The sequence below is a fragment of the Thermobia domestica genome, chromosome 10, assembly GCF_964235325.1.
Source record: "Thermobia domestica chromosome 10, izTheDome1.hap1.1, whole genome shotgun sequence".
Classification (NCBI taxonomy): Eukaryota; Metazoa; Arthropoda; class Insecta; order Zygentoma; family Lepismatidae; genus Thermobia; species Thermobia domestica.
The window spans coordinates 86,697,435-86,725,173 of NC_137463.1; the positions used below are offsets into that span (position 1 = coordinate 86,697,435).

General features: G+C 34.0%; 1 protein-coding gene across 1 annotated transcript in view; it reads right to left on the minus strand.

The window, feature by feature from the left end:
* LOC145661534 (scavenger receptor class B member 1-like) overlaps positions 1-27,739 on the minus strand; it is a 324,106-nt gene that overhangs the window by 147,034 nt on the left and 149,333 nt on the right. The window contains exon 3 of the mRNA XM_081726856.1: positions 24,755-24,915. Within this exon, the coding sequence (XP_081582982.1) occupies positions 24,755-24,915 (161 nt within the window). The remainder of the gene's footprint in view (positions 1-24,754; positions 24,916-27,739) is intronic.

Genomic DNA, 27,739 nt, shown 5'->3' on the forward strand with positions numbered 1-27,739 from the left:
GCAGATAAAGTGTTGTCCAGTTTATTTGAACTTGCAATGGAAGATTGTTCACTTTTGAATGACCGAAAAAGTTTGCTTGCAGATTATTTGAATGATGAGGAATGATTGTGCAAATTATGCTACTTGGCTTTTCTAAAATGGTCGAATTCAGCACATCCATACAAAAGAGAAAGAAGATAATATTGGATGAAGGAGACAAAACTGCTACGCTGAAGAAAAGGATAGCATTCTATATAGAAAGCATTGAGAATAAGAACCTGGCATTTACTTCGAATATTTTAGAAGAAAATAACAATAGATGGATCATTGCCAGCAATAATAAAGGAACACCATAACGATTTGTTTCAAAATTTAAATCCATACTTTCCAACGGACACCCAGGAGTCGATTCGAGTGAATTCTAACAAGGAACCCCTTGAGTGCGAGGTCGCAAGTGCAATCTCTAGTAAGGCTCATTTGAAAGTGTAGTGTGAACAATGATGACAGGAAAAATATTAGCTGCTAATGACTCACCATGTGCATCAGGAGGGCAACAGAAAATACGTGTCCGGGATGTGCTGATATTAACCTTCTATGGGATATATGTATTACACTTCACAAAATGGATATCGTCGCCCGAAATGTTCAAAACAAACCGTTAACTTGCAACATGAACATCAAATGAAAAATTACACGCCACAGTGATCACAAATGTTCGCACCATCAATATCGAAGACGAAGTCCTTGAGAGTTACGAACTGTTCAGGGCGTTCAGCTAAGTATCTACTTTTAAAGAATGCATATAGAATCATATTGGTGTAACGGGTGCCATCACATTCCATCAGTTTTCATCTCCCCGTTATATCAATATGATTCTATATGCATTCTTTACAAGTAGATACCTAACTGAACGTCCTGAACGGTTTGTAATTCCCAAGAAATTCGTCTTCGATATTGATGGTGCGAACATTTGTGATCACTGTGGAGCGACATTTTTCATATGATGTTCATGTCGCAAGTTAACGGTTTGTTTTGAACATTTCGGGCGACGATATCCATTTTGTGAAGTGTAATACATATATCCCATAGAAGGTTAATATCAGCACATCCCGGACACGTATTTTCTGTTGCCCTCCTGATGCACATGGTGAGTCATTAGCAGCTAATATTTTTCCTGTCATCATTGTTCACACTACACTTTCAAATTAGCCTTACTAGAGATTGGACTTGCGACTTCGCACTCAAGGGGTTCCTTGTAAGTGGCTTGTAAATCCATTTTCAGGGACGCCAAAACCATTGGCCCTCACTGCGGCAGAATATGAGGTTCTTACAAACAGCTACTGTCAGGCATCAATTAAAAGGAAACCACTTCCCGAATTTTGGGCTTAATTATGGGTGATTTTTCGATATTAAGTTCTAAAGCCAATTTCTTTATATCTTTTGGTATTTCATGTACTTCAGCGAGTCAATCTTTTCGAGGTATACGGCTACAGAAACTAAAAATCGAGCTCATTTGGATGCAGAAGACGGTATACATCTTCAACTGACTTTTGTGACGCAAGACCTTGACAAACTCTGCTGCAAGAAACATGTTAACTTTTCACATTAACTTCGGGTGTTCATGTAAGGCTATTTTTCAAATATTTTAATAAATTATTGCTATAGTTATGATATTTTGTAGATTTCAGTACCAAATAATATTTCCTACAGTTTCTAATTACTATGCATTCCTGTTTCATTAATAGTAGACATAACAGTTTTTTTTTTTAAATCAGAACAAAGACAGATAGATCAAAATACTTTATAAAATTTGAAAATTGAAAAGAGAAAGATCCCGGTGGTGATCGCTTGTAGCGCCAGGTTTTGTAATAATAAAAAGAAAAAAATGAGATGGCGGGTTTTGGGTTCATATTCCGTCTGTCACTATTTATTCCCTGTGCACCACCGTTAAAGTCTCCGTTCCTCGAACTAAAATGGTTTGTGACTCGATAAGGATTGATCTCACGGTTAGGAAATCCTATCTCCCCGCGGTGTCCCAGGGCTTTAGGGAAATAAGATCCCTCTAAAACCGTGTAAGCAAATGAAACTTGATATTATTCGCATACGTATCCTGAATTCACATGCTGCAACGCTGAAAGAGAATTTTGCTCTAATGTTTGGTTTGTGTGAACGAACTAGACTGACTCTCACTTTCCAAGTGGACTGAACAATAATAGTAGTAATAAGAATAAAACCAGAAAATAAACGAATATCAAGAATTTAGAATTTAGTTGAAAATTCTGAAAATCAGTCTAATCCCCACTAGAATCGAGAAATGCTTATATTGCCTAATTTGCCTAACAGATCCTTTGGAAACCAATGTTATGCTTAAGGTTAGGGATACAACTTGTTTATGAAAGAAAAAGCTTACGAATTTGATTAACAATGTAATAAAAGTTTTAATGAGCAAATGAAAACAATAACAAAAAAAATGTTTTCTAAAAAAAATTAAGCAAGCTGAAGGTTAATATTGAATTTTGGGTTTTCTGACAACAAATGTTCAGAATAAGGCATAAGGCCTTAACACAAAAAAAAATCAATTTAAGTAAATTACATTGAACTATGTAGTGAATGAATTGTTATCATTAACCTGATAATAATAAACAATCTGTGGAATTGATGTTTATAACCAGTGCTAGATGCAATCTTACATTGTTTACATTTTATATATATGGATTTCCTGATTTACATAGATATCATACCAAACTGGTTAAATTACAATTTTGCATTTGAAAAATACCTAATTATTTGACATCGCATGCTAAGTATATAGTTTACGTTGATTAGCTGATTTATTTTGACTATAACCTTTTTAATATTTACGAGATTAAGATATTACATAGCTAGACGGAATTTTGAATATAATAACCTATATTTTATTCGGGTGAAAACTAAGTATTGAAATGATTTAAAATGAGTTAAACTAGTTGAAGTAAGTGGAAATGAGTTGAAGTAACTTGAACTAAAATAAAATAAATTGAGAAACAAGTCATGACTTTGATTTGAGATTTGTGGGAAGTATGAAAGAAACATAGAATGATCCAAAGGAGTTAAATAAACCTACTGCCTGACTGCTAACCATTTCTAATTATTTAAATTAATAACTGAAAATGAGAATAAGTGCACTAAATATGCACTTTGACATTTACCTAACAAGCATACACTATCAAATACATAAAATCAATGAGCGTAGCATTACCATTTCGTTATGCATAAAGGCTACATATATATACTCATATTAACACAAGTAGAAAATTAATAGACACAAACATATATAGATATATATATATATATATAAAATCATAAGTAAATACATGCATACACACATAAAAATCAAATAACACATGAATATAAATAATAAATGTCAAGACGTCTCTCGAGATTTCTTTAATCTGAATATATTGAGTTTTTCGTGATTTTCTCTTTATCATTAATAGGATTGGTATACGGCCGGACATTTTCATGTATTCCTCTATGTTTGTTCGTCTAGTTTATGCGCATAAACGTCTGATCGCTCGATTGTTAGAGGATCAGACTGACGTAATAATTGCGGCTTTACTTAGCCTACTTCGTATTTTTCATCCGTATTCTACCTGACTGTACTAATGTCGGTTCCGCTTTATTTATGGATTACGTATCTCCAACCAAGAAAATGATTAATTGCGAGACTAGTCGCATATACATCATAATTACTAATTAATCCTTTAGCTCTCTTACGTAACATATATTTGATGACTCATTACAATATTATTTATTAGAGTTTTACTAGTATATAGATCGAAATAGACTCATTTAGTACGTTCACTTCTATGCAAAATTACTTTACAAACACTATAATCTTTGGACAATTGAAACAATGTCTTGAATATATTTTCTAGGAATATCTATTATGTCTTGTTCAAAATTATCTTACAGTTCTCATATTACATGTACATAGCGCAGATGATGCATTTTTATTTCATACAAATTTCCATATGTTAAAGTAAATACTTCTTTCATCGTTAAAGGTCTACAACCTGCCATTCGATCTACTTTTAAATTAACTTTCTTTATATGTTATCAAAAAAATCTAAGTGACAAATAGAGTGATGGCCTAAACTACTATCTCCTTAATAAAAACAACGACATATTCACTAAAGTCACAGAATATATATATATATATATATATAAGTATCATTGTAAAAAGTATCTCTATTTTTAATAAGCCTTGCTCAAAAAAAAATCTAATTGTTTAGCAATTACAGTTCGAGTTGGAAAATCTTTTCTAAACGCGGTGTAAACACATTAACAGTTTTCAAATAGTTCCGACTTTATATCGCGAACGTCTTGCATTTTATTCAATGACGAAAATTTCCCTTTTGGAATCAACAAAAAAAATAATTTGGATGGGTCCTACCTTTCGCCGTACACACTGCTCTCACCACCAAGCTCACAACACACATACAGATGTCCCTGCGTTTACTGGCTTCCTTCTTTCGTGAGAAGTGTCCTGGATTCGGAGTTCCTCTCTTCGATTCCCGCTGCGTCCTCCTCTCAAACTGGAAGGGGCGTCGCTCTTGGGCGTCTCCTGATCCATCAAGGTGGGGCTTCTGTTGGTCCATTTCTGATAGGATGCACTCTCACTAAAAGCACTTTCAGACGTCACACTGCACCAACATCACTCTCGGTGTTAAAAGTGTAGTGTTACACGGATAAACAGTGTTTATTGTTTTTAAGCATTGTGTATAATACTTCAAAAACTGATTATGTATGATTAAAACTAGTTCAAGTGCTTTCGGTGCGTATGTAGGTTATTCTAATTGTCTGTAATAGCTCGTGATTACGTTTATAAGTACGAAACTCTGTCACTCAAAAACAATGTTTGTAGGCGTTTCGCGATCTATATATATATATATATATATATATATATATATATATATATATATATATATATATATATTAGCAGCGTTACAAAGTTTATATATATATGTCTATATATATAAATATATTTTGAAGAAGATCAATGTGTAGGTTACTATGCTAAGGAAAGATTGTAATTTCGTACACTCGGCTTCGGTGAGTTTAGCCGCACATTGTTATTGTGAACTTAACTTTTGATTATGAATGTAGTGTGTGTGTAAGTTCCGGGTATGTTTTTGTGTTGCGGTGGTACGCTGTTTCCCGGTGAAGAATTATTTTACGACTCACTTGGAGTTTTGAATTTTTAGCCTGCCGAACTTTTTGGATACGCCTCTAACGGTGTCTTCGATTTCGTCTCTGCTCTCTTATTCGTTAACTTATTTTGGTGTCCTAAATTTTGATTCTCTTGGTCTCCGCCTATTTACGGTTTTCGGGCGTCGTTTCTCTAACGTACGTGCTTCCTTCAAATTTCACATGTTATATCGAAAATTTTTATGAGAGTTGATTTGGCTCCTAGTCGTCTCGTGCGTGGTTTTGGACCATTTCACAGTTCTATGTTAAAATTTTATCTTGGTTCTGAGTGGCGACATATGGTCTATGCTGTGATTTTGACAAATTCGCAGAGATTATATTTCTACTTGGATTCTATTCAACGTGTTAGGACTTTATTATTTTTCTCAATTTCACAAAAAGATGCTAAAAGCTGTTTTGTTCTTCTTTCTTGCTTTCACGCCGGGAACTCTGCTGTGTGTGGTCTACGTATGTGGCTTAGGCAGTGGTATTGAGAGACAATGGAAGGGTCTTTCAACTGTCCTCGCCGCACGGACAGGTATACAGAAAAAAATAAAACATGTTACTTCTCGGATAGTAAGGGAAAATAAAGAGAATGTTCTTTGGCTCTTTAAACAAACAAAAATGAAAATGAAAATTATATTCACTAATGTCCATAATTATACGCAAAATTGAATTTAAAAGATTTATTTAAAAATTAAATAAAAATGGTAATGATGCAACTGTCACAGTTATCCCCCTCCTAAGATGGAGCAGATGATGCAACTTAGTTGAAGCAGATCTCCATCCTAAGAGAAACTTTGTGATTGACATTGCATCATGAATTCTAAGTACAAATTGAGCATTGCATAAAAATCCGAACCCTAGTCAGAAATTTCAAAGTTCACAAAAATATTCTGAAGTACATGAAAATTCTATCCCTAATTTTGAAGTTCATAGAAAAGTTGAAGTACATAAAAATCCGAACCCTAATGGTTTTTACCTCGTGTGCTCTGATCTTCAATCTGGATTATAGGTCTCAGGTATCGAGTTTGTGGTCAGTTCAAGCTGCTGGACACAAGCTTATGAGGCATGCTTTAAATAACATATGACATCATTCTTGTCTCTTGGAGTTCTTCCTTATTTTATCTGCGCGGGATACGATTTCTTATTCTTCTTCCAAAGTTCTGGCTGCCCTAGGTAACAAAACAACAAAACAACAGTATTATATAATCTTCAGCGTCTTGTATCATCGGGAAAGAGAGCATTGGTTACAGAGGGTGGCATGGAGCTTCAATTCCTCCATGTGCGAGGGCAAAGCCACTGCTCGCACTTCTGCTTTTATTCTTCGGCCATGATTCTTCTTCAGTAACAAAAGTTTAAAATATAAGGAGAGTAAAATGATTAAGGCAAAGTTCCATGTCGCAACCATTCAATTGTGGGAACTTGCAAACATCTTGGTGGAATTGTCATCTGCTCGCAGTTCGTAGCTCACTATTCTTTGGCTCGGCGCGTTTTCGCAGGTATCATCACCAAGGGGGAAGGGGTGCGTTGAGTCTTTGCTCTAAACGCAAAACTCCACTTCAGAGAGCTCAAATCGGGAATCCTTCTCTACCGATTGCTCTGTATATAGGCACTTCTTCGTGCATAACAAAAATTATATCTCCTGGGCCGTTTTTTAATGCTGGGTTGCGCACATTGGTGAACATCTTTTTCCAATCTTCCTCTGTAATTTTTATTGCCTCACATCCGGTATCTGAAATAAAGTTAAAGTAAATACGCTGGTAAACAATTTCACTTCTGGGCATTATGCGTCCATATAATTCATCTTCTTATTCTTTATGTTTATCTTCTAGGGTTAGCCACTTGGATAAAAGATGCAGTTACATTCAAATGCGCTGTGCCATATACAAAATTCACTTATATTTCTTTAATCAGTTTTCTGCTAAATTTTCTTCTCCGCGCTGATATTTCAGTTTTCAATTCTTCTTTTCTTGCATTATCTTCTTGCAATTCTTCTTCTTTACTTCTTGCATGCAATCATTCTATTTCTGGGCTTCCATTTGTTTTCATGCCATTGTGTATTTGAGGTTGTTTTCTAGCAAGCTGTCACGTGACCTTGACTCGAACCTGGACCGTTGCAAGTCAATTTTTAGTAAACAAATGTCATAGCCGGGCGAATGGTGACAATGCCGATACCATTCTTCTCATTTTCGGGGTTTTCCTCTCTATCATCTGGGTACCTCCAATTGTCATTACTCCCTTCTTGAGTTCTCACCGCTTTGATAGGAGCAATCATTGTATCGTGCCGGCCATCTTTACATCGTGCGTCTAACTTGTGTTCTCCTCTCCTGGTACCTTCATCCTGAACGGTAATACATTGCGGATTTGCTTCGTTCTCCCAGTTATCAACGCTCATGTCTTGTGTTTCATTTGGTCTGACTTGACTGTGAATCTCTTGTCGGTCACATGGACTTCTCTGGCCGTTGTAATTTATCCATGAATCTTGGTCTTCGACTTCAAGTATTCCTTTTCCTTCTACATTTCTGGAGTCTTCTGCCCATTTTCTCCATGGCTTCTGGTGATTATTCCTCCTGCAAAAGGTATGGCGGCGTTGCCATCCTGGACGTTTGTCGTGGAAACATTTCATTCTTGCATCCTTGTGCCGTATTGGCTGTATCCTTGTCTTCCCAGGGACCATTCTTCCACGCAGTTTGCGTTTAATCTTGGATTTCGGAGCGTTCACAGCGTTGGAAACACTTGTACTTATCTCTGCAGGTGGGTCAGTCTGTTTGGCCTCCTGGTGTGTATCTTGCACAATTTCTTCTGATGGGGGTTCCTCCAGTACCACTTCTTCCGGTTCGCTCCTTTCTACTATTTGACTGTGCTCTTCTCGTTCTGGAATAACCTCAGCGTCTTGCATATTTTCCTCGTGAAGTGGTTCTTCTCGAATCTCATCTGTCTCCTGCTTCCCTCTGCGCTCTTCTCGTTCTCTTCTCATTTCTTGGATGTTTTTGTCAAGCTTCTTGTTTACTTCTTTTATTTCTTCTCGTAGTTTTCTTGATTCTTCCTTTTGGTCTTCTTTTTGTCCGTCTAACTTCTTGTTAACTTCTTCAAACTTCTTGTTTATGTTTTCCATGATTGTCCCCAGCATGGCGAACATATCATTATTTGCGGGATTTGTGTTAGAATCGTTCGTCTCTTCTATCCTCGGCGTTTGTTCTGATGCCTGAGATCGTCTTTCCTCGATAGACGCCATTGGTGTGTTTAGGACGCCGCAAGTGACACATTCTAGACTGGAAGATGATGGGGTTATTTCTTGCTCCCAGACATCTCTGCCGCAATCTGGGCAAATCTGTTGCTCTCCCGTGAGCATCTTGGTCCTTATTTCTTCTGTCTGTGCCCGCAGTCTTGGCATCTGAAACTAAAAATATACGGCTTTTGCGCCGAATTATTTTTGCACATAGACAAAAATATATTTATTTATTACTAATTTAATTTTTTAAAACAGTATTCTTGCAGTATACTAATGAAATGTTAAGTTTCGTCGTTTATAATCATACACACACAACGCGTTTACGTTATTTATTTATTATTCATGAAATAAGCCTGAGTGTACGATCTTTTGCAATAATTCCAAAGCATAGTAATTCACACCTTAAATCATCTTCTCTTAAAATTTACTAAATGCTATATTTATCCTACATTAGTATTAATACGTTTCTAGCTTAACCCTATACATACTAAAAATTCAAAAAGTAAACTAATATATGCACACCTTAAATATGAACTAATAAAAGAAAAGTTATTTCTATGTAAATATATGAATGGATATCTTACAAATACATGAATGGTAGCAGGTTCGAGTTGATTTTAGCAACTTGTAGTTATTATCCTATTTCTATTTTCCTCACCTGGTTACCTTATTTTTCTTCTTTTTCTTCTTTTCCTTGTTCAATCACCCATTTTCAATACAAATAAATTCTGCAAACTGAATATTCTCTATTGTTAGCTCAACGTAAACATACGTTACATTCTTCTGGCTGAAAAAGAAATGAAATTGGAGGAGAAAAGAACGTTGATCGTTCCTGGAAGTACTGTTCAACTTCTGTTGAATTTAGTTCGATTCCAAGGCTCATTATGTAGCTGATAATAATCTTAGCAAGTAGTTACTTTTTTTTTTTTTTTGAGGTTAACAATGTAATCGAGTTCTTAAAATAATGGAGTTCTTTGAAGCGTATTCGTCGAGACTGTAAAGTAATTATCGAGTAATTATCGTGTCTGACGATTAATTATCGCATCTAAAAATAAATTATCGAATCTGAAAGTTAATTATCGGGTTTAAAAATTAATTATCGGGACTGAGCGTAAATTATCGAGTTCGAAAATTTATTATCGTGTCTGAAAATAAATTGTCGAGTTCGAAAATTAATTATCGAGTCTAAAAAAAAATTAACTATCGAGTTTAAAAAAATTAACTATCGAGTCAAAAAATTAACTATCGAGTTTAAAAAAAATTAACTATCGAGTCTAAAAATTAACTATCGAGTCAAAAAATTAACTATCGGGTCTCTGTTCGGGCGCCATATTTTGTAAAATTTGAAAAATGAAAAGAGAAAGATGCCGGTGTTGATCGCTTGTAGCGCCAGGTTTTGTAATAATAAAAAGAAAAAAATGAGATGGCGGGTTTTGGGTTCATATTCCGTCTGTCACTATTTATTCCCTGTGCACCACCGTTAAAGTCTCCGTTCCTCGAACTAAAATGGTTTGTGACTCGATAAGGATTGATCTCACGGTTAGGAAATCCTATCTCCCCGCGGTGTCCCAGGGCTTTAGGGAAATAAGATCCCTCTAAAACCGTGTAAGCAAATGAAACTTGATATTATTCGCATACGTATCCTGAATTCACATGCTGCAACGCTGAAAGAGAATTTTGCTCTAATGTTTGGTTTGTGTGAACGAACTAGACTGACTCTCACTTTCCAAGTGGACTGAACAATAATAGTAGTAATAAGAATAAAACCAGAAAATAAACGAATATCAAGAATTTAGAATTTAGTTGAAAATTCTGAAAATCAGTCTAATCCCCACTAGAATCGAGAAATGCTTATATTGCCTAATTTGCCTAACAGATCCTTTGGAAACCAATGTTATGCTTAAGGTTAGGGATACAACTTGTTTATGAAAGAAAAAGCTTACGAATTTGATTAACAATGTAATAAAAGTTTTAATGAGCAAATGAAAACAATAACAAAAAAAATGTTTTCTAAAAAAAATTAAGCAAGCTGAAGGTTAATATTGAATTTTGGGTTTTCTGACAACAAATGTTCAGAATAAGGCATAAGGCCTTAACACAAAAAAAATCAATTTAAGTAAATTACATTGAACTATGTAGTGAATGAATTGTTATCATTAACCTGATAATAATAAACAATCTGTGGAATTGATGTTTATAACCAGTGCTAGATGCAATCTTACATTGTTTACATTTTATATATATGGATTTCCTGATTTACATAGATATCATACCAAACTGGTTAAATTACAATTTTGCATTTGAAAAATACCTAATTATTTGACATCGCATGCTAAGTATATAGTTTACGTTGATTAGCTGATTTATTTTGACTATAACCTTTTTAATATTTACGAGATTAAGATATTACATAGCTAGACGGAATTTTGAATATAATAACCTATATTTTATTCGGGTGAAAACTAAGTATTGAAATGATTTAAAATGAGTTAAACTAGTTGAAGTAAGTGGAAATGAGTTGAAGTAACTTGAACTAAAATAAAATAAATTGAGAAACAAGTCATGACTTTGATTTGAGATTTGTGGGAAGTATGAAAGAAACATAGAATGATCCAAAGGAGTTAAATAAACCTACTGCCTGACTGCTAACTATTTCTAATTATTTAAATTAATAACTGAGAATGAGAATAAGTGCACTAAATATGCACTTTGACATTTACCTAACAAGCATACACTATCAAATACATAAAATCAATGAGCGTAGCATTACCATTTCGTTATGCATAAAGGCTACATATATATACTCATATTAACACAAGTAGAAAATTAATAGACACAAACATATATAGATATATATATATATATATATATAATCATAAGTAAATACATGCATACACACATAAAAATCAAATAACACATGAATATAAATAATAAATGTCAAGACGTCTCTCGAGATTTCTTTAATCTGAATATATTGAGTTTTTCGTGATTTTCTCTTTATCATTAATAGGATTGGTATACGGCCGGACATTTTCACGTATTCCTCTATGTTTGTTCGTCTAGTTTATGCGCATAAACGTCTGATCGCTCGATTGTTAGAGGATCAGACTGACGTAATAATTGCGGCTTTACTTAGCCTACTTCGTATTTTTCATCCGTATTCTACCTGACTGTACTAATGTCGGTTCCGCTTTATTTATAGATTACGTATCTCCAACCAAGAAAATGATTAATTGCGAGACTAGTCGCATATACATCATAATTACTAATTAATCCTTTAGCTCTCTTACGTAACATATATTTGATGACTCATTACAATATTATTTATTAGAGTTTTACTAGTATATAGATCGAAATAGACTCATTTAGTACGTTCACTTCTATGCAAAATTACTTTACAAACACTATAATCTTTGGACAATTGAAACAATGTCTTGAATATATTTTCTAGGAATATCTATTATGTCTTGTTCAAAATTATCTTACAGTTCTCATATTACATGTACATAGCGCAGATGATGCATTTTTATTTCATACAAATTTCCATATGTTAAAGTAAATACTTCTTTCATCGTTAAAGGTCTACAACCTGCCATTCGATCTACTTTTAAATTAACTTTCTTTATATGTTATCAAAAAAATCTAAGTGACAAATAGAGTGATGGCCTAAACTACTATCTCCTTAATAAAAACAACGACATATTCACTAAAGTCACAGAATATATATATATATATATAAGTATCATTGTAAAAAGTATCTCTATTTTTAATAAGCCTTGCTCAAAAAAAAATCTAATTGTTTAGCAATTACAGTTCGAGTTGGAAAATCTTTTCTAAACGCGGTGTAAACACATTAACAGTTTTCAAATAGTTCCGACTTTATATCGCGAACGTCTTGCATTTTATTCAATGACGAAAATTTCCCTTTTGGAATCAACAAAAAAAATAATTTGGATGGGTCCTACCTTTCGCCGTACACACTGCTCTCACCACCAAGCTCACAACACACATACAGATGTCCCTGCGTTTACTGGCTTCCTTCTTTCGTGAGAAGTGTCCTGGATTCGGAGTTCCTCTCTTCGATTCCCGCTGCGTCCTCCTCTCAAACTGGAAGGGGCGTCGCTCTTGGGCGTCTCCTGATCCATCAAGGTGGGGCTTCTGTTGGTCCATTTCTGATAGGATGCACTCTCACTAAAAGCACTTTCAGACGTCACACTGCACCAACATCACTCTCGGTGTTAAAAGTGTAGTGTTACACGGATAAACAGTGTTTATTGTTTTTAAGCATTGTGTATAATACTTCAAAAACTGATTATGTATGATTAAAACTAGTTCAAGTGCTTTCGGTGCGTATGTAGGTTATTCTAATTGTCTGTAATAGCTCGTGATTACGTTTATAAGTACGAAACTCTGTCACTCAAAAACAATGTTTGTAGGCGTTTCGCGATCTATATATATATATATATATATATATATATATATATATATATATATATATATATATATATATATATTAGCAGCGTTACAAAGTTTATATATATATGTCTATATATATAAATATATTTTGAAGAAGATCAATGTGTAGGTTACTATGCTAAGGAAAGATTGTAATTTCGTACACTCGGCTTCGGTGAGTTTAGCCGCACATTGTTATTGTGAACTTAACTTTTGATTATGAATGTAGTGTGTGTGTAAGTTCCGGGTATGTTTTTGTGTTGCGGTGGTACGCTGTTTCCCGGTGAAGAATTATTTTACGACTCACTTGGAGTTTTGAATTTTTAGCCTGCCGAACTTTTTGGATACGCCTCTAACGGTGTCTTCGATTTCGTCTCTGCTCTCTTATTCGTTAACTTATTTTGGTGTCCTAAATTTTGATTCTCTTGGTCTCCGCCTATTTACGGTTTTCGGGCGTCGTTTCTCTAACGTACGTGCTTCCTTCAAATTTCACATGTTATATCGAAAATTTTTATGAGAGTTGATTTGGCTCCTAGTCGTCTCGTGCGTGGTTTTGGACCATTTCACAGTTCTATGTTAAAATTTTATCTTGGTTCTGAGTGGCGACATATGGTCTATGCTGTGATTTTGACAAATTCGCAGAGATTATATTTCTACTTGGATTCTATTCAACGTGTTAGGACTTTATTATTTTTCTCAATTTCACAAAAAGATGCTAAAAGCTGTTTTGTTCTTCTTTCTTGCTTTCACGCCGGGAACTCTGCTGTGTGTGGTCTACGTATGTGGCTTAGGCAGTGGTATTGAGAGACAATGGAAGGGTCTTTCAACTGTCCTCGCCGCACGGACAGGTATACAGAAAAAAATAAAACATGTTACTTCTCGGATAGTAAGGGAAAATAAAGAGAATGTTCTTTGGCTCTTTAAACAAACAAAAATGAAAATGAAAATTATATTCACTAATGTCCATAATTATACGCAAAATTGAATTTAAAAGATTTATTTAAAAATTAAATAAAAATGGTAATGATGCAACTGTCACAACTTTTGGGTCACCACAAGATATTTTTGCTTCAGAAAGGATACCATGGCTGAAAAGTTTAGGAACAGTTGGCTTACAAATGAAGGGTAAGGGGAAAAAACAAGGAATGTCCATTTATGTGCTTTTTCGGGTGCCTTTGTCCTATCTGTTGGTGACTATTGGTACTATTTGACTGTATATGCCATGTATGCGTAGATGTAGAAATGTCCATGTAAAAGGGGCAAAAGATTTAATTATCCCTATTCTTTTTACGCGGTTTTCAATATTAAAACGCCGTTTTCTCGAAAATGCAGTTTTGTGACATTCCTTCTTTTTCCCCCTTACCCTTCAAATGTGATTCTTTCCCTATTTCTCCATTTTCACTAAGTCAATAATTTTTCTCCCTTTCTTCTGTAAACATATATGAGAAAATTTGAGTTTACTGTAACTTTATAAACTTTGTTTTCATCAATTGATCACGTACCGAGAGCAGAAAGAGTTCCATCTTACTCCTTCATCCCCTCCTTTCCCCAAAAAATGTACAAGTAAGAAAGTAAGTAAAATCAAAATAAATAAACTACAGAAAAAAATAATTAAATAAACTCTTCTAAAGATAGTAAATAGGAACACAGGATTCCATACGGTAAGAAAAGCTATTTATCCTTTTATGATATGCAACCATCATTTCAATGCTACTGTGCAGGTTGCATACAAGCCAGGAATGTTATTTGAATTTAGACGGGATATGGATAACTACTCGTTAGTCACCGTTACCCGTTAAGATGTTAACGGATTGACTCCATTAACGAACTCATGATGTCTATTGCAAATAAAAGAATTCAAAAATTCGTTTTAATTCAACAGTCATTGTGTGGAATGATTGACGGACGGTCATACTACTGTAACATTGCAATTTCATGTGCCATTGTGATTCTAAGAAAACATATAAATAAATTCGTGTATTAAAATTTAAATATAAATATTTTACAACTTTATTTTGTTCTTTTTGATCTTTCTGACTTCATGTTTCTCATTTTGCTTTTTCTTTCTTCTTTTTTTCATTTTTCGAATCAGAATGTATCAAAAAGACACATAGACCAAACATAATTTGGCAATTTACAAGAAATAAAAGAAAATAATACCAAAAAGATCTATAGCCTTTCTTGCTTAACATAAAGAAAAAAACGTCTTTAGGGTGTGCATGTGACACATGATGGGTTCAATAACGTCGCAACAGTGTGTACTTTTTTCTTGGTGACCCTGTATAAACATGATAAAGAAGTTATATATTGCAAAGATTTTGGGCTTTAGTGTATATATTTTGCTTTAACTAGTCAGAAATTGCGTTCTAGATTAATTGTTTCTTTTGGTGTTGCAGGAATTATGACAATTACGGCATTTATTTAAAAATATATTTACTACATTCAAGAAATACGACAAGACTTTGTAGTTACCTCATGCATAATTTCTTAATACTATCTATAAAAATATGACAAAAAAATTTTACTGTTAATTTGATGACTGTGTTACAGGCAATAACTTAGAGAATGCAACGTTGCTGCATAAAGAAAAAAGAGAAAAACAGCTTTGTGAATGCCTAGAGCCGGAAATATCACACGTGAATGTACCAAGATAAGGTTGAGCGCATGTGTTAATTAACACTATGTAATATTAGATGTGAAATGACTATAAAACAAATCATTGCACACACAGAATTATAAATACAATTTTATGATTATGTAATACTATTATGCTTTTTGCGATTTGTAATAGCTATATTGTCTCATTCCTTCTTCGGCAAAGAATGATGAAGTTTTTGAGAAATTACGGTGACTTTAAATACGGAAGTAGTTAGTATTTATTAACTTCAATGCAATGCGTGTATTATGTGTAGGATGTATTAAGTTAATATAAAGAGTAAGCTCCTTTTTTTTTCAAAAAAAGGGAAGAAAGAAAAAATAATAAAATTGATATTAAAAGAGATGTTCCTTTATCTGAAATACGAAATATAAAAGGGAACCGCGGTTACATTGGTGTTTAGGAGTTCTTGGTTCGATCCCAGCTACCGCCGAATGAACTTTGTGATGAACAAACACATGCATTTTCTAGAGGTTCTCCTGTTTTCCTCCACTTTCTTCAATCCGCCAACATCACCCATCTAGTTATCACCGTCTCTCTTAGCATATTCGTGGGATGTTAAACCAAAAAGATACATAAAAACTCAACAGCTAGTGAATTATACCTATAGATTAGATTAAACAATGTTTGGAAGATATGGTTAAGCGATATCCGGGTATGAGTACTGAAACAAAGTTCTCAGAAAATATCAAAGTTCGATGAATGTACTAAGAAACAACTGAAATATAAAATAATACATGAATATAGATCAGTGGTTCTCAACTTGTTTTGACTGACGACACACTGCTCAATGTCTAGGACATCGCGACACATTTGTTTGGTATTTTTATTATAAATAATAACTACAATAGTGAAACCAGTTAGTTTTTATAATAAGTCTATATAGCACTGAGCCGTATTGTTACTGCTAGAGGTGTTGACTGGTACACTCTGTCTCGATTTTAACTAATTATTTATTAAATTCTTCGTGATTTTTTAAATTCTAAAATTTCGCGTCACACCTTATGGGACTTAGTAACACACTAATGTTTCGCGATACATCGGTTAAGAAACACTGATATAAAGAGTTATCGAGAAATCGTTACCGCATAGAAAGATATCAAATTTTAAAGAAATGATCAGATTGGAATATAAAAAGTGTAGGATAGAAATATTCCAAAAAAAATACCATATAAAAAGTATTGAACATAGATAGTGACGAAATACAAAAACTCGATTGATGTATCAAAATTTTATTCTTTAGGCTAGGGATGTGCAACTTGGAATAGTGGACGGGCCAATAACATAGCACTAAATGGCGTCGCGGGCCTCACTGTAGGTATATCATTTTTACGACAATTGAATAGTATAATATTAAATGATGGAACATGTTCATCGTAATTTACATCACAATAGCACAAAACAACTGTTATACTGGTAACCAAAATATTTACTCACTAAAGAGGAGCAGAACAATGTATTTGGAACTTTGTCGATACATCTAGCAATCCTTATACCGAGGGAAATTTCCTCCAAGTAAATGCGCTTGCCAAGTGCTTGTCTTCAGAGCGTTACCACGTTTCGCACTGTGTTATCGATGGAAAATTTCCAGTTCACTCTTAACAGGTTTTGTAAAAAAGGAAAATTATAATACTTATTGTTTTCAATAACTGACCAGAGGGCCGGAAGACAGGATTAGGCGGGCTGCATATGGCCCGCGGGTCGGCTGTTGCACAAGCCTGCTTCAGACAAAAGACGGACATAAAGAGGAGTATCGAAAAATCATTGTTGGTACAATGTTAACATTCGAAAGTTACATTATAAATTTAGTATGATTTTTTGAAATTTTAAATATAGATGTCAACCAAACCAAACATCAAAATTCGCTAGGTACTTCGAAAGAGTCGGTAGATATTATCAATATAAAGAAAAATTTGGTAATATCAAAAAATAACAAATATTGATACCGACAAAATGTAAAAATTCTTCAGACTGAATTTTTTAAAGTACATCGTTTTCCTATATCCACTAAATTATATTGTACACTTAGTATGTATGTATTTCTAGCCAAAAATTTATGTTACTACCTATAATTTTTTTTCGGTACAAAACCTTCTAGAGTCTTGGATCTTTAATTCATGAAGTTATGTAATAATGGATGATCGTATTGCATAAAACTAAATGGCACTGAGCGTAATAATTGTATATTTTCTAGAATTGAATGATGTAACGAATGTACTTAAAGATCACCGAATGAAACAACCACACAAAATAATGTCCTCGTTGGTGTACCACTTTCTCATGCCTCCCAAAACAATAACATTGCCCTTAACATATTTGGTAACATCCCAATAACAAACGTGCTGGTGACGATGGAAACTTTGTGATAGATTTTTGTTCTGTGCAGAGTTTTATTTTTGTTTAGACAAGTTTATCAAATGTGACAACCCATTAAGATTAATAAACTCATAATTGGCAACTTGGTTTATTTATTTACTTCTTTCCTAGTTTGTTATACTCTCACATTTGATGACATTTATTCTGCAAATCGTGACGCTACTAAATTACGAGAATCTATGAAAAGAAGTGCTATATACCAATTTACTTTTTTCCAATAGATAGAGTAGTTCAAATATTACATAATCACATTTTTAGTCATTTCAGTAGACTTTCTCCTTCCTAGTAGAGCAAACGTAAGCAGATGATTTACCCTCTCACCCCTGGTAAGTATTTATATATATATATTTTTAATTTCTCAGCATGTGTTATGTTTCCTGGCTTTCAGAGCCTGTTTTAGCTCATTCAAGCTATGATGTTTCCTTTCACACGTTTTGTCTGTTCATGTTGTATTCTTGATTAAAAAAATGGTTAATCCATTTGGCCCGGCGGATTACCCGGCCCAGCCCTGCCAGTTTCAAGTAATATCAAACTTGACCGGGCCCTAACCGTGTCGGAGAGAAATGCTATAGGGCTGAACCGGGCACATGTATTTCTGGGCCGAGCACTGAAGGACGGATCGGAAACTAATGTTGTCACCCTATGTTAATCGTAATGTGTTTGGGAGACTGACTTTTTATTTAAGACTGTAAAGTACTGTACTACTACTACTATTACTACTTCTTCTACTATTACTACTACAACCACTGCTAATACTACTACAACTGCTACGACTTCGCGTCACAGTTGACATGTCTGGTGGTACAGAATTTACCTTCTAAGTACAGAAAAAATTGGAGAAATGCTAGTTATTATGGCTGGTCTGCGTAGATTGTGAACCGATGCTTGATCTACGAGGGGTAACGGTACCTAAGTAGGTAAAACACTTACATCTGGTCGTAGAGGTCGTCGGATCGATCCCTGCTCGCGCTATGTGAGCTTTGTGGTTTACAAACGCCGTGTGTGAGAGAGAGTTTTCGGGGTGGTCCCGTTTCCTTCCACTGTTTTCATTCCACCAATTCATCGCACCGTCATCCATACGGCCTGAGCCGTACTTACCTAAAGAATGTATGATAAAGTCAAGTTTTTGACATACTAAGTAGAATTTGGAATGCTACCATTAGAGCAAGAAGGACGAAACCGTGACTGGCATGTTCATAATATCAGTACAATTTGTAGTAATCTTCAATTAACAAAGCAGATATTACAAAATGGTGTTACATGTTCCTATATTGTTTATAGTATGATGCTACAAATATGATAGCAAAATATAATGATCAAATAAATCACCAAACACCAGGGTCGATTAGGTGTTCCTGAAACGTGGCTCAGTGACACATTGTTCACCTCTGGTGCATGAGATCCCTGGTTTGATCCCAGCTCGCACTAAGTGAACTGTGTGATGGACAAACACCTTGTGTATAGGTTCCCTCGGGGTTCTCCCGTTTCCTCCCACTTTATTCATTCCACCATGTCATTTATTTCTCATTATCACCGTCTCCTTTAACCTAACCGGCATAAACGTGGGACGTAAAACTCAAAGATTTCATTTTCATTTTTTGTGCTCGTATTACTAGTAGTAGCAGTAGTAGTATTCGCTGTCATATTAGTATAGTAATGAGTAGTAGTAGTAGTAGTAGTAATAGTAGTAGCAGTGGCAGCAATAGTAGAATTAGCACTAGTATTCTTAATTGTAATAGTAATAGTAGTGTTAGCAATAGTAGTTGTAGTATTAGTATTACATACGGTGTAGCAGTTTTACGTATCTTCTCTGTAACTCGTAACGCACTAATGAGTGTAGTATAAGGGTGTTAGGTCCATGAGCTGTATTATATAATAAACATAGCTGGACAAAGCAAGCTCAGATACCAAATATACAACAGTACGTTGTATATTTTTTTTACTTGTAAATCATTATTTTCTTGTAATTTTGGGTCGTAAGGTATTTTAAATATGTACTAGGCTGATTCTACTATTAGAAAAAGAGAAAGAAAAAGAAATAAGTTAGTTATAATGCCAATATAAAAAGATATTCAAATGTTTTAAATAATATGATTTTGGACGTCGTTGTCAGGATAACCGAAAATAAATAGAGCTAATCAGTTTAACGAGGTAGACATATTGAAGAAAAAGTGTGTAAACGTAAAATGTACACTTCTCAGTTATGATTATTAAACAAAGTGTGAAAACAGATAAATAAAGATGTTTTAATGGTTTAATATTAAGGATAAAGAACCAGTGATCGTTGTAAATTGGTGCCTAAACACCGAGAGTGGGTTGTATCGTTTGGAAGTACAGTAAAAGCGATCAACATTGAGCCTGATATTAATCGTACTATTTTGAGAAGTGGCAAGATTATATATAGAAATATCATGAGTGATACAGATAGTGGAACGATTGACAATCAAACTATTCCTATTGTAATGAATTCTCCAGACAACATGTTAGAAGTCTTAAGACAAATATCACGACAAAGTAAGGATCAAGCTCAGGACCAAGCTCGACGTAGTGATGAACAGTTTGAAAAAATGAATCAACAATTTGAAAAACTGGACCAAAAGGTGAATCAACAAGCTCAACATTTTGACGAAAGATTAGAGCAATTGCAGCATCGTAATGATGGCATACAACAGATGAATCAGCAAATTGTAGCCAAATCTGAACGCTATGATGAAGAAATGGAAAAGATAGTACAGAGATGCACCGAGGTTCAAAACTCTGTAGATATTATAGAGACTGTGGTAAATGAACACGCCAACCAAATTAAGCAGTTACAGGATGAAGTGAATTTCATCAAAGAGAAGTGTATACATGCAAGTGCAGTGCATAATGGTGGGCACATGGATAATGTACACCCTACTTGCATCGGTTTGGAATCTACACGTCATCGTCATCCCAGAGCAACTCTTGAATGTAATGAATCTTCAAACTGTACTGAAGATAGTACCAAAGGAGAAAGGAGAACGAGGCAATCATCCAGGCAGAAACGTAACCACAGGTATTTGAAGGTCAATACTGGTAAACCTTTGCGATTCAGTGAAGTAAAATCACTTACTAAATTTAGTGGTGTACCAGAAGATACGGTGTATACCTGCGAGGGGGTTCCTAGAAAAATTTGAGGATGAATGCGAATTGATGGGTGTAGACGAGTCTCAATTTTTAAAGTTACTACCACATATATTATTGCCGCCTTCTCTAACATGGTTTAAGGCAATTAGGAATAGCCTCCGTACATATTCTGACTTTAAGAACGCTCTGGTATCTAATTACGAGAACGATTTTATGATAGCAAATAGGGATGCCATACTGAGAACGAAACCATTCAATCCTAAGGTTCATAAATTTGTGACTGAATTTGTGGTTTCTACATATAACGAATTAAGATCATTAAATCCTAGTCATCCAGAATTCCGGATCATTGCTTCTATTCGAATCTTACTACCTTTTAGATTACAGCAATTATTAATGTCCGCACAGTGTGTTAATTTTAACCATTTGATTATGCTTGTCCAAAATTATGAAAATCAATCTGTTATGCAAAATGGTAATAGAGGGTTGGATAGAAGTCAAGGTAATTCTGGTCGTAACCATGTACAATATGCTCCGATTCGCAACTTAAATGTACAAACTGAGAATACGTCTAACTCGTATCGTTTTAATAGTAGAATAAATGATCATAATGTTAATGGTAATCAGACGCAACCTAATCGCAGAAATGGGAATAGGAATTTTAGAAATAGTAACCGGAATTTCAACAGGAACAACAATCATCGCATGTTTACACAAAATCGATTTACAGATGGCAGAAATTACATTAATAGAAATCCGAATGCCGTAACAGTGCATAATCGCTCAGAAAGTACTCAAGATTGTGGGATACAATGTAATTTAGCTTAGTCAAAACTTTAGTTCCTCCTGAAGTTATAACGAAAGCTAATGTAAAGAACTTTTAACAGAAGGAACTTAATATGCTATTTAATCTTTGATATTATATCCATAATAGTAATTGCTCAATTTTATGTTAACATATACCTATGTCTTAATGTTATGTATTTTATTTGATATTTGTATTTCATACTATTCAGGTGTTTTCATATGATTGCAAAACAAAATATTAATCGCATTATTCATGTTTCATGTTATAAAGTATATTTGAAAGCATCTTTGTAATGCGAGAATATATATATATTGAAGTTAATAATTTATGTTTTCTATAAGGAATTTATATTTAAACAATTTTTACTTTTGTGTTCTTGTTACATTCGAATTATATGCTAATATTATAAATGTTAAAGAATAAAAGATGATGTTTTTAATGTAAACGTATGAAAGTCATGACCATTATGTAAAATTGATGTCATGCATTTCATGGAAAGAAGTACGAGTAATGAAAATCAAAATTTATACGTTTTTCAAAGAACTTCGAATTTAAATGTTATTACGGATTCAGTTTTAATTTGCCTAGAATATATGTACATCAACATCTTTAGTTATTGGCTCAAAGTAAATGATTTAAATTTGTTAACAATTAACCTTTTTATTGCCCATTACGGACTTAAATTAAGTGACCGAAATTTTTTGTGTGCCTTGTAATCAACGATTATAATGAAATATAATTAATAATAGTGTTTTAATGTAAAAATAAGAAAATGCATGTGTATTATGATATGGTATATTTTGTATGTACGAGGGGCATATAAGAAGTACCTAAGGTTAACGGTCCAGGGTTCTTTTTCTTTTTATTGAATAAATAAATAAAAAAGTCCGTCGAGCGCCATAATATACAACAGTACGTTGTATATTTTTTTACTTGTAAATCATTATTTTCTTGTAATTTTGGGCCGTAAGGTATTTTAAATATGTACTAGGCTGATTCTACTATTAGAAAAAGAGAAAGAAAAAGAAATAAGTTAGTTATAATGCCAATATAAAAAGATATTCAAATGTTTTAAATAATATGATTTTGGACGTCGTTGTCAGGAAAACCGAAAATAAATAGAGCTAATCAGTTTAACGAGGTAGACATATTGAAGAAAAAGTGTGTAAACGTAAAATGTACACTTCTCAGTTATGATTATTAAACAAAGTGTGAAAACAGATAAATAAAGATGGTTTAATGGCTCAATATTAAGGATAAAGAACCAGTAATCGTTATAAATAGACATACAGAATAAGGATATAGAAAATAAACCTTGGGTAACCTTTCACACACTTTTCTCATTCGAAAAGGACAAATAGACATTGCAATGTTATGACGACATATTTCTCATTTTCCATTGCATATTGAAGGATTGACTTGACTTATCAGACCTGGTTGTTCTCAGGCTGGTAACGGCACGTTTGTGTTCGGCCCGTTTAGAGCGCGGTCATTTTAGGGTCCGGCCCGTTTGTGCCAGGCCCGAAGAGAGTCCGGCCCGTTCTCCGTCAACTCTAGATCCGGGCCGGGCCGGGTCGGGTCGAGCCGGGCACAGAATACAGATCTAGCCGGGCAGGGTCTTCGGGTATGGGTTTACAGGGCTCTGGTAGTAAAACCTTTTTGTCCCTGGCCCAGTGAAACGAATGCTTTGTTCAATTTCAAAGTAGTTAAAACATGAACTTAATTAAATCCATGATTTATGTATTCAAGTTTTTTTTTCAACTTTTGAATTGCTATACTCAGAAGTTGATGAGAATAATTATATATCTAATTCTGTGAAAAAAGCAATCTATAATATTCCCGGGACATTTAAGCGTCCCGAGAAATGTTTTCGGGACGCCGAGACTAGATCTCGATTCCGTGACATATTTCAACCCTATGCAAATATTTAATATATTATATTTTAAAGTAAGTGAGACCTTTGTGTTTCATTATTCCAAATTTTGGACCATTTGTCAATTACGAGTATAGTTGCGCACGAGACGAAACCGGATTTTCGTGACAAAATTCGAGACGAAACATTACTTTCATGACACAAATTCGAGGGAGATATTACTTTCACGACATTTTCGAGATGAGGGATCCCTAATTTACACAACACAGACATCGCTTTCATGACACATTTTTGAGACAAGATAAAACTTAGGCCATGTCCCGTGCATATCTCTTATTAGGAGCCTATAGTGATTCATGAACATGTTATTTTTGTATTCTTCAATGTAGCAGTTTACTCCGTTTTACGTTATGTATTGAAAGTTACAAAAACAAATTATATTGATCTGATGTGATAAACAGAATTTAAAAAGAAATTCGAAAACTCAAGTTTTGCCTAATGAATTCGATATTTGCCGTATAACTTTCCTCTTGTCATAGCTGAAATCCCGAACGTGCCACACACCCTATAGTAACGGCTCTGAAGAGCCCGTCAATGTAGAAAACAAGATAGCAAAATCTCTCGCCACTCTCATACCCAGCACCTTTCTCTTACTAGACTTATAGCCTTAGAAGAACAACGAATCTGATGATAGAACAGATAGACATTCTTTTTAACGCCTATTCATTCGTTCCTCAAGTAGATATTTTTGCTTACCTATTTCTTCCTCCATTGCCCCACCATCATGTAGCACCCTAGTCCTCATAAGAACAAAATGAACAAGTTCCCACTTCCCTCACTACCACAACCGTTATTATAATTAATTTTTTATTATATATGTTATATATGAATTTTTATACATAAAACTTACATTAGAATCAATACAATACAGGTTCTGACGGGATTAACTCCCCCCCCTCGCCCACACAAACACACACTGTATTATTGTTTATTTTCATTCAAAAATAAGAAAAAATCACCACGTAAAAATGTTACCTGTAGACATATGGACCAATTTCCCGTAGCTTCAGTTTCTCTTTTCCTCTGAGGAAATGTTCTGGATTTGTAACATTGAAAATGTAGACTTTATGTAATAGAACAACAGGTGGCTTTCTCCATAGTTGAAACACTTCAGTTCCTGAGACAAGTTTCACATGCTGAAACGAAAAGAGGGAGAAAAAGTTTTATTCCAAACTTAAATAATGACTATTGTGATTAATATTTTCATTTAATCTTAAATTGTTCTCAAATATATCTGTACATTACATGTTAAACACCCAGAGGAGGATCTAGCCCAGGCAGGGGACCTAGCCCTCCCCAATTATTGAGTGACAAAACTAATTTAAGCTATTATTTATATTTTTTTGAAAGTTTACAATAAATTCATGATATTCCTATCATAGCCTGGCTTCTGGTTGCTCTCCTCCAGTTTTTATCTTCTAGATCCACCACTGTGAATATCATAAGTTAACAAGATAGTTGTTTCAAACTTAACTCGTTCGCTGTCACTTGACGCCATACGGCGTCATTCATACCTATTGCTGTGTGCCATTGACGCCATTTGGCGTCAAGAGGTAGTTATTATTGTAGAAATTCTCTGTTAAGTGTCACGCAGATATGGAGCTTTTATACTCTGGTGGCACAGTGTTTGCCTGGTCATTTTCTGTGCCGTGCTTGGTTTTCTCTAGATGTGGCTAGTTTGTTGCAAAAGGCTAAATCTTGCGAAAGTGTGGGTAGCACATTGGGTTGGGGTACTGAAATGAAGGTAGCAGCGAAAGAGTTAATTCATAAATTTCAACTATTATTAGCTTCCTTAAATATAATAAAAAAGGGATATATATTTCGTCAATATTAAAAGTACTGCAGTTTTTCTTCAGCGACGTTATTTGTGGAAGAGCAGGGGAGCTGAGTTTTAGAAACACATGCTTTTTAATAAATTATAGCATATACAAATATACTAATAAAAAGCGTAAAACACTTATATGGATGGACAATCTTGACCACTTCTGGCAAAATCTGAAATGTCGCTAGTGCTTATTGTACAAAAAGAAGTGTTTCGTTTCCTGTTACGAACTAGAGCAGACTCTCAAACTATGCAAATTCAATACTGAAATAGTTATATTAGATCTATAACTTTCAATTCCAATAAGGAAATAAGGTCAGAGATAGAACTTATTCTTGCGACACTGAAGCTATGCCAAAAAGCCATTTTTTGGTATATCTTACTGTTTTTGATATATGATAGGCAACATTAATGGTGTGGTGATAGAAATTGGCTAAATGTGCTCAGTTGATACTATCTGTGAATTAAAACTAGAAATTTGAACTGGGGATATTTCAAGGGATGTACGGTGGACAGTATGTAACTGCGGTACATATATAGATATATATATTGTGTAATATAAACTAATTAAACAGCATTTTTGAGTGCAAATCGTGAACTATTACTAATGTAAACAAATGTCACAGTTAAGATCGATCATCAACAGTACTAGACACGTTAGTATATTCGAAGTTGCCAGTAGTTTCTTGAAATTAATGGGGTACAAACACTAAATGGTCTAATAGAATCGAAATCGTCAAAAAAAAAAATAGTCAAATACGCTAGAATTTTCATAGTTGTTCGTTTAGATTAAAGAATCTAAGTAATAAAATAATCATGAGTGTTTGTTTAAGGTGCAATAATTCGGTTACACGTTAGGATTTGTCAAAAATAGAGTGTGTGCAGTGGCTGAACTATGCTCTTTGAAAATGTGTTAATTTGAAAGAAGATGTTGTGGCGTATATGAGGTCGAAGATTCAGAAATGGCGATGTAATAACTGTTCGAAATTAAGAAGTAAGAGTTTGTTAGAAAAAATTGTATACAAAAATTTCATTACAGTCAAAACATGCACAAAATGCTGAGTGAGGTAAGTGAGAAATTGTAAATTTAGGGAAAGAGAATAAAGAAACTGAACGTGACATAAGAAAAGTCGCTGAACGTTTTACATAAGAAGTTAATTCAAAACACTGATTTTATCAAAAAACAATGTGAAAAATTGAATTCGTATGTTAAAAAATTCAAATATAAAGAATGAAAATCCGATATTAAAGAAACAATAAACTGAATACCGTTTACAGTTAGATGAGATTATTCAATACAATAGACGTAACTATATTGAAATTTACAGTGTACCCGATAACCAGAATTGAAATACTTTTGATACTGTTAGAAACGTCTGAAAAGCTTTGAACATTGATATCAAGAAGGAACAAAGTGACATTTGTCATAGAATAAAAAAGGTGCCCAATCAAAAAGACAGAGGTATTATTGTTAACTTTTTAAGAAAACGAATAAGGAAAATAGGGTGAAGGAATAGGGTAATGTATAAAGAAATAGGGTGAAGCGAAATTTAAATATAACTAATTTCGGTTTGAGTGTAATGCAGACAACCTATGTTAATCATAATATAACTAATTATAGAAGGAAAATTTTGGACAAGGAATATTTTTTTTAAAAAAGGGGGGTTATACGTTTGTTTGGGTTGATAACGCTGGAATCGTAAAATTAAAGAAAAGAGATAGTGAAAAAAAATATTGTACTACTAAAGACAAGGTATGATGTTTTAAAGTTATAAAATGCCAAAATCTCAGATACGAGCTTCTTAACACATAATAATGACAATAAATGATAGTAATATATTAATATATTACCAAATGTAAGAGGACTAGACACAAAAACGAATTTCATGTTAATAGTGCCGATGCTATGTGTGATATAATAATAGCAACAGAACGTTGGCTGCATAGTTATCCGTAGTTGCGAGTTCATAAGTAATAATTATGTTGGATATGGCGGCGAGAGGCAAATTAGTGGCTATTAATACTATTCATATATCTAATAAAATATAGTTTAAATGTAATGTAGAAATCCTATGTGTCAAAGTAAGTATAAATGGTAATGTACACTCATGTCCAAAATGATTGTCGCATATCTATAA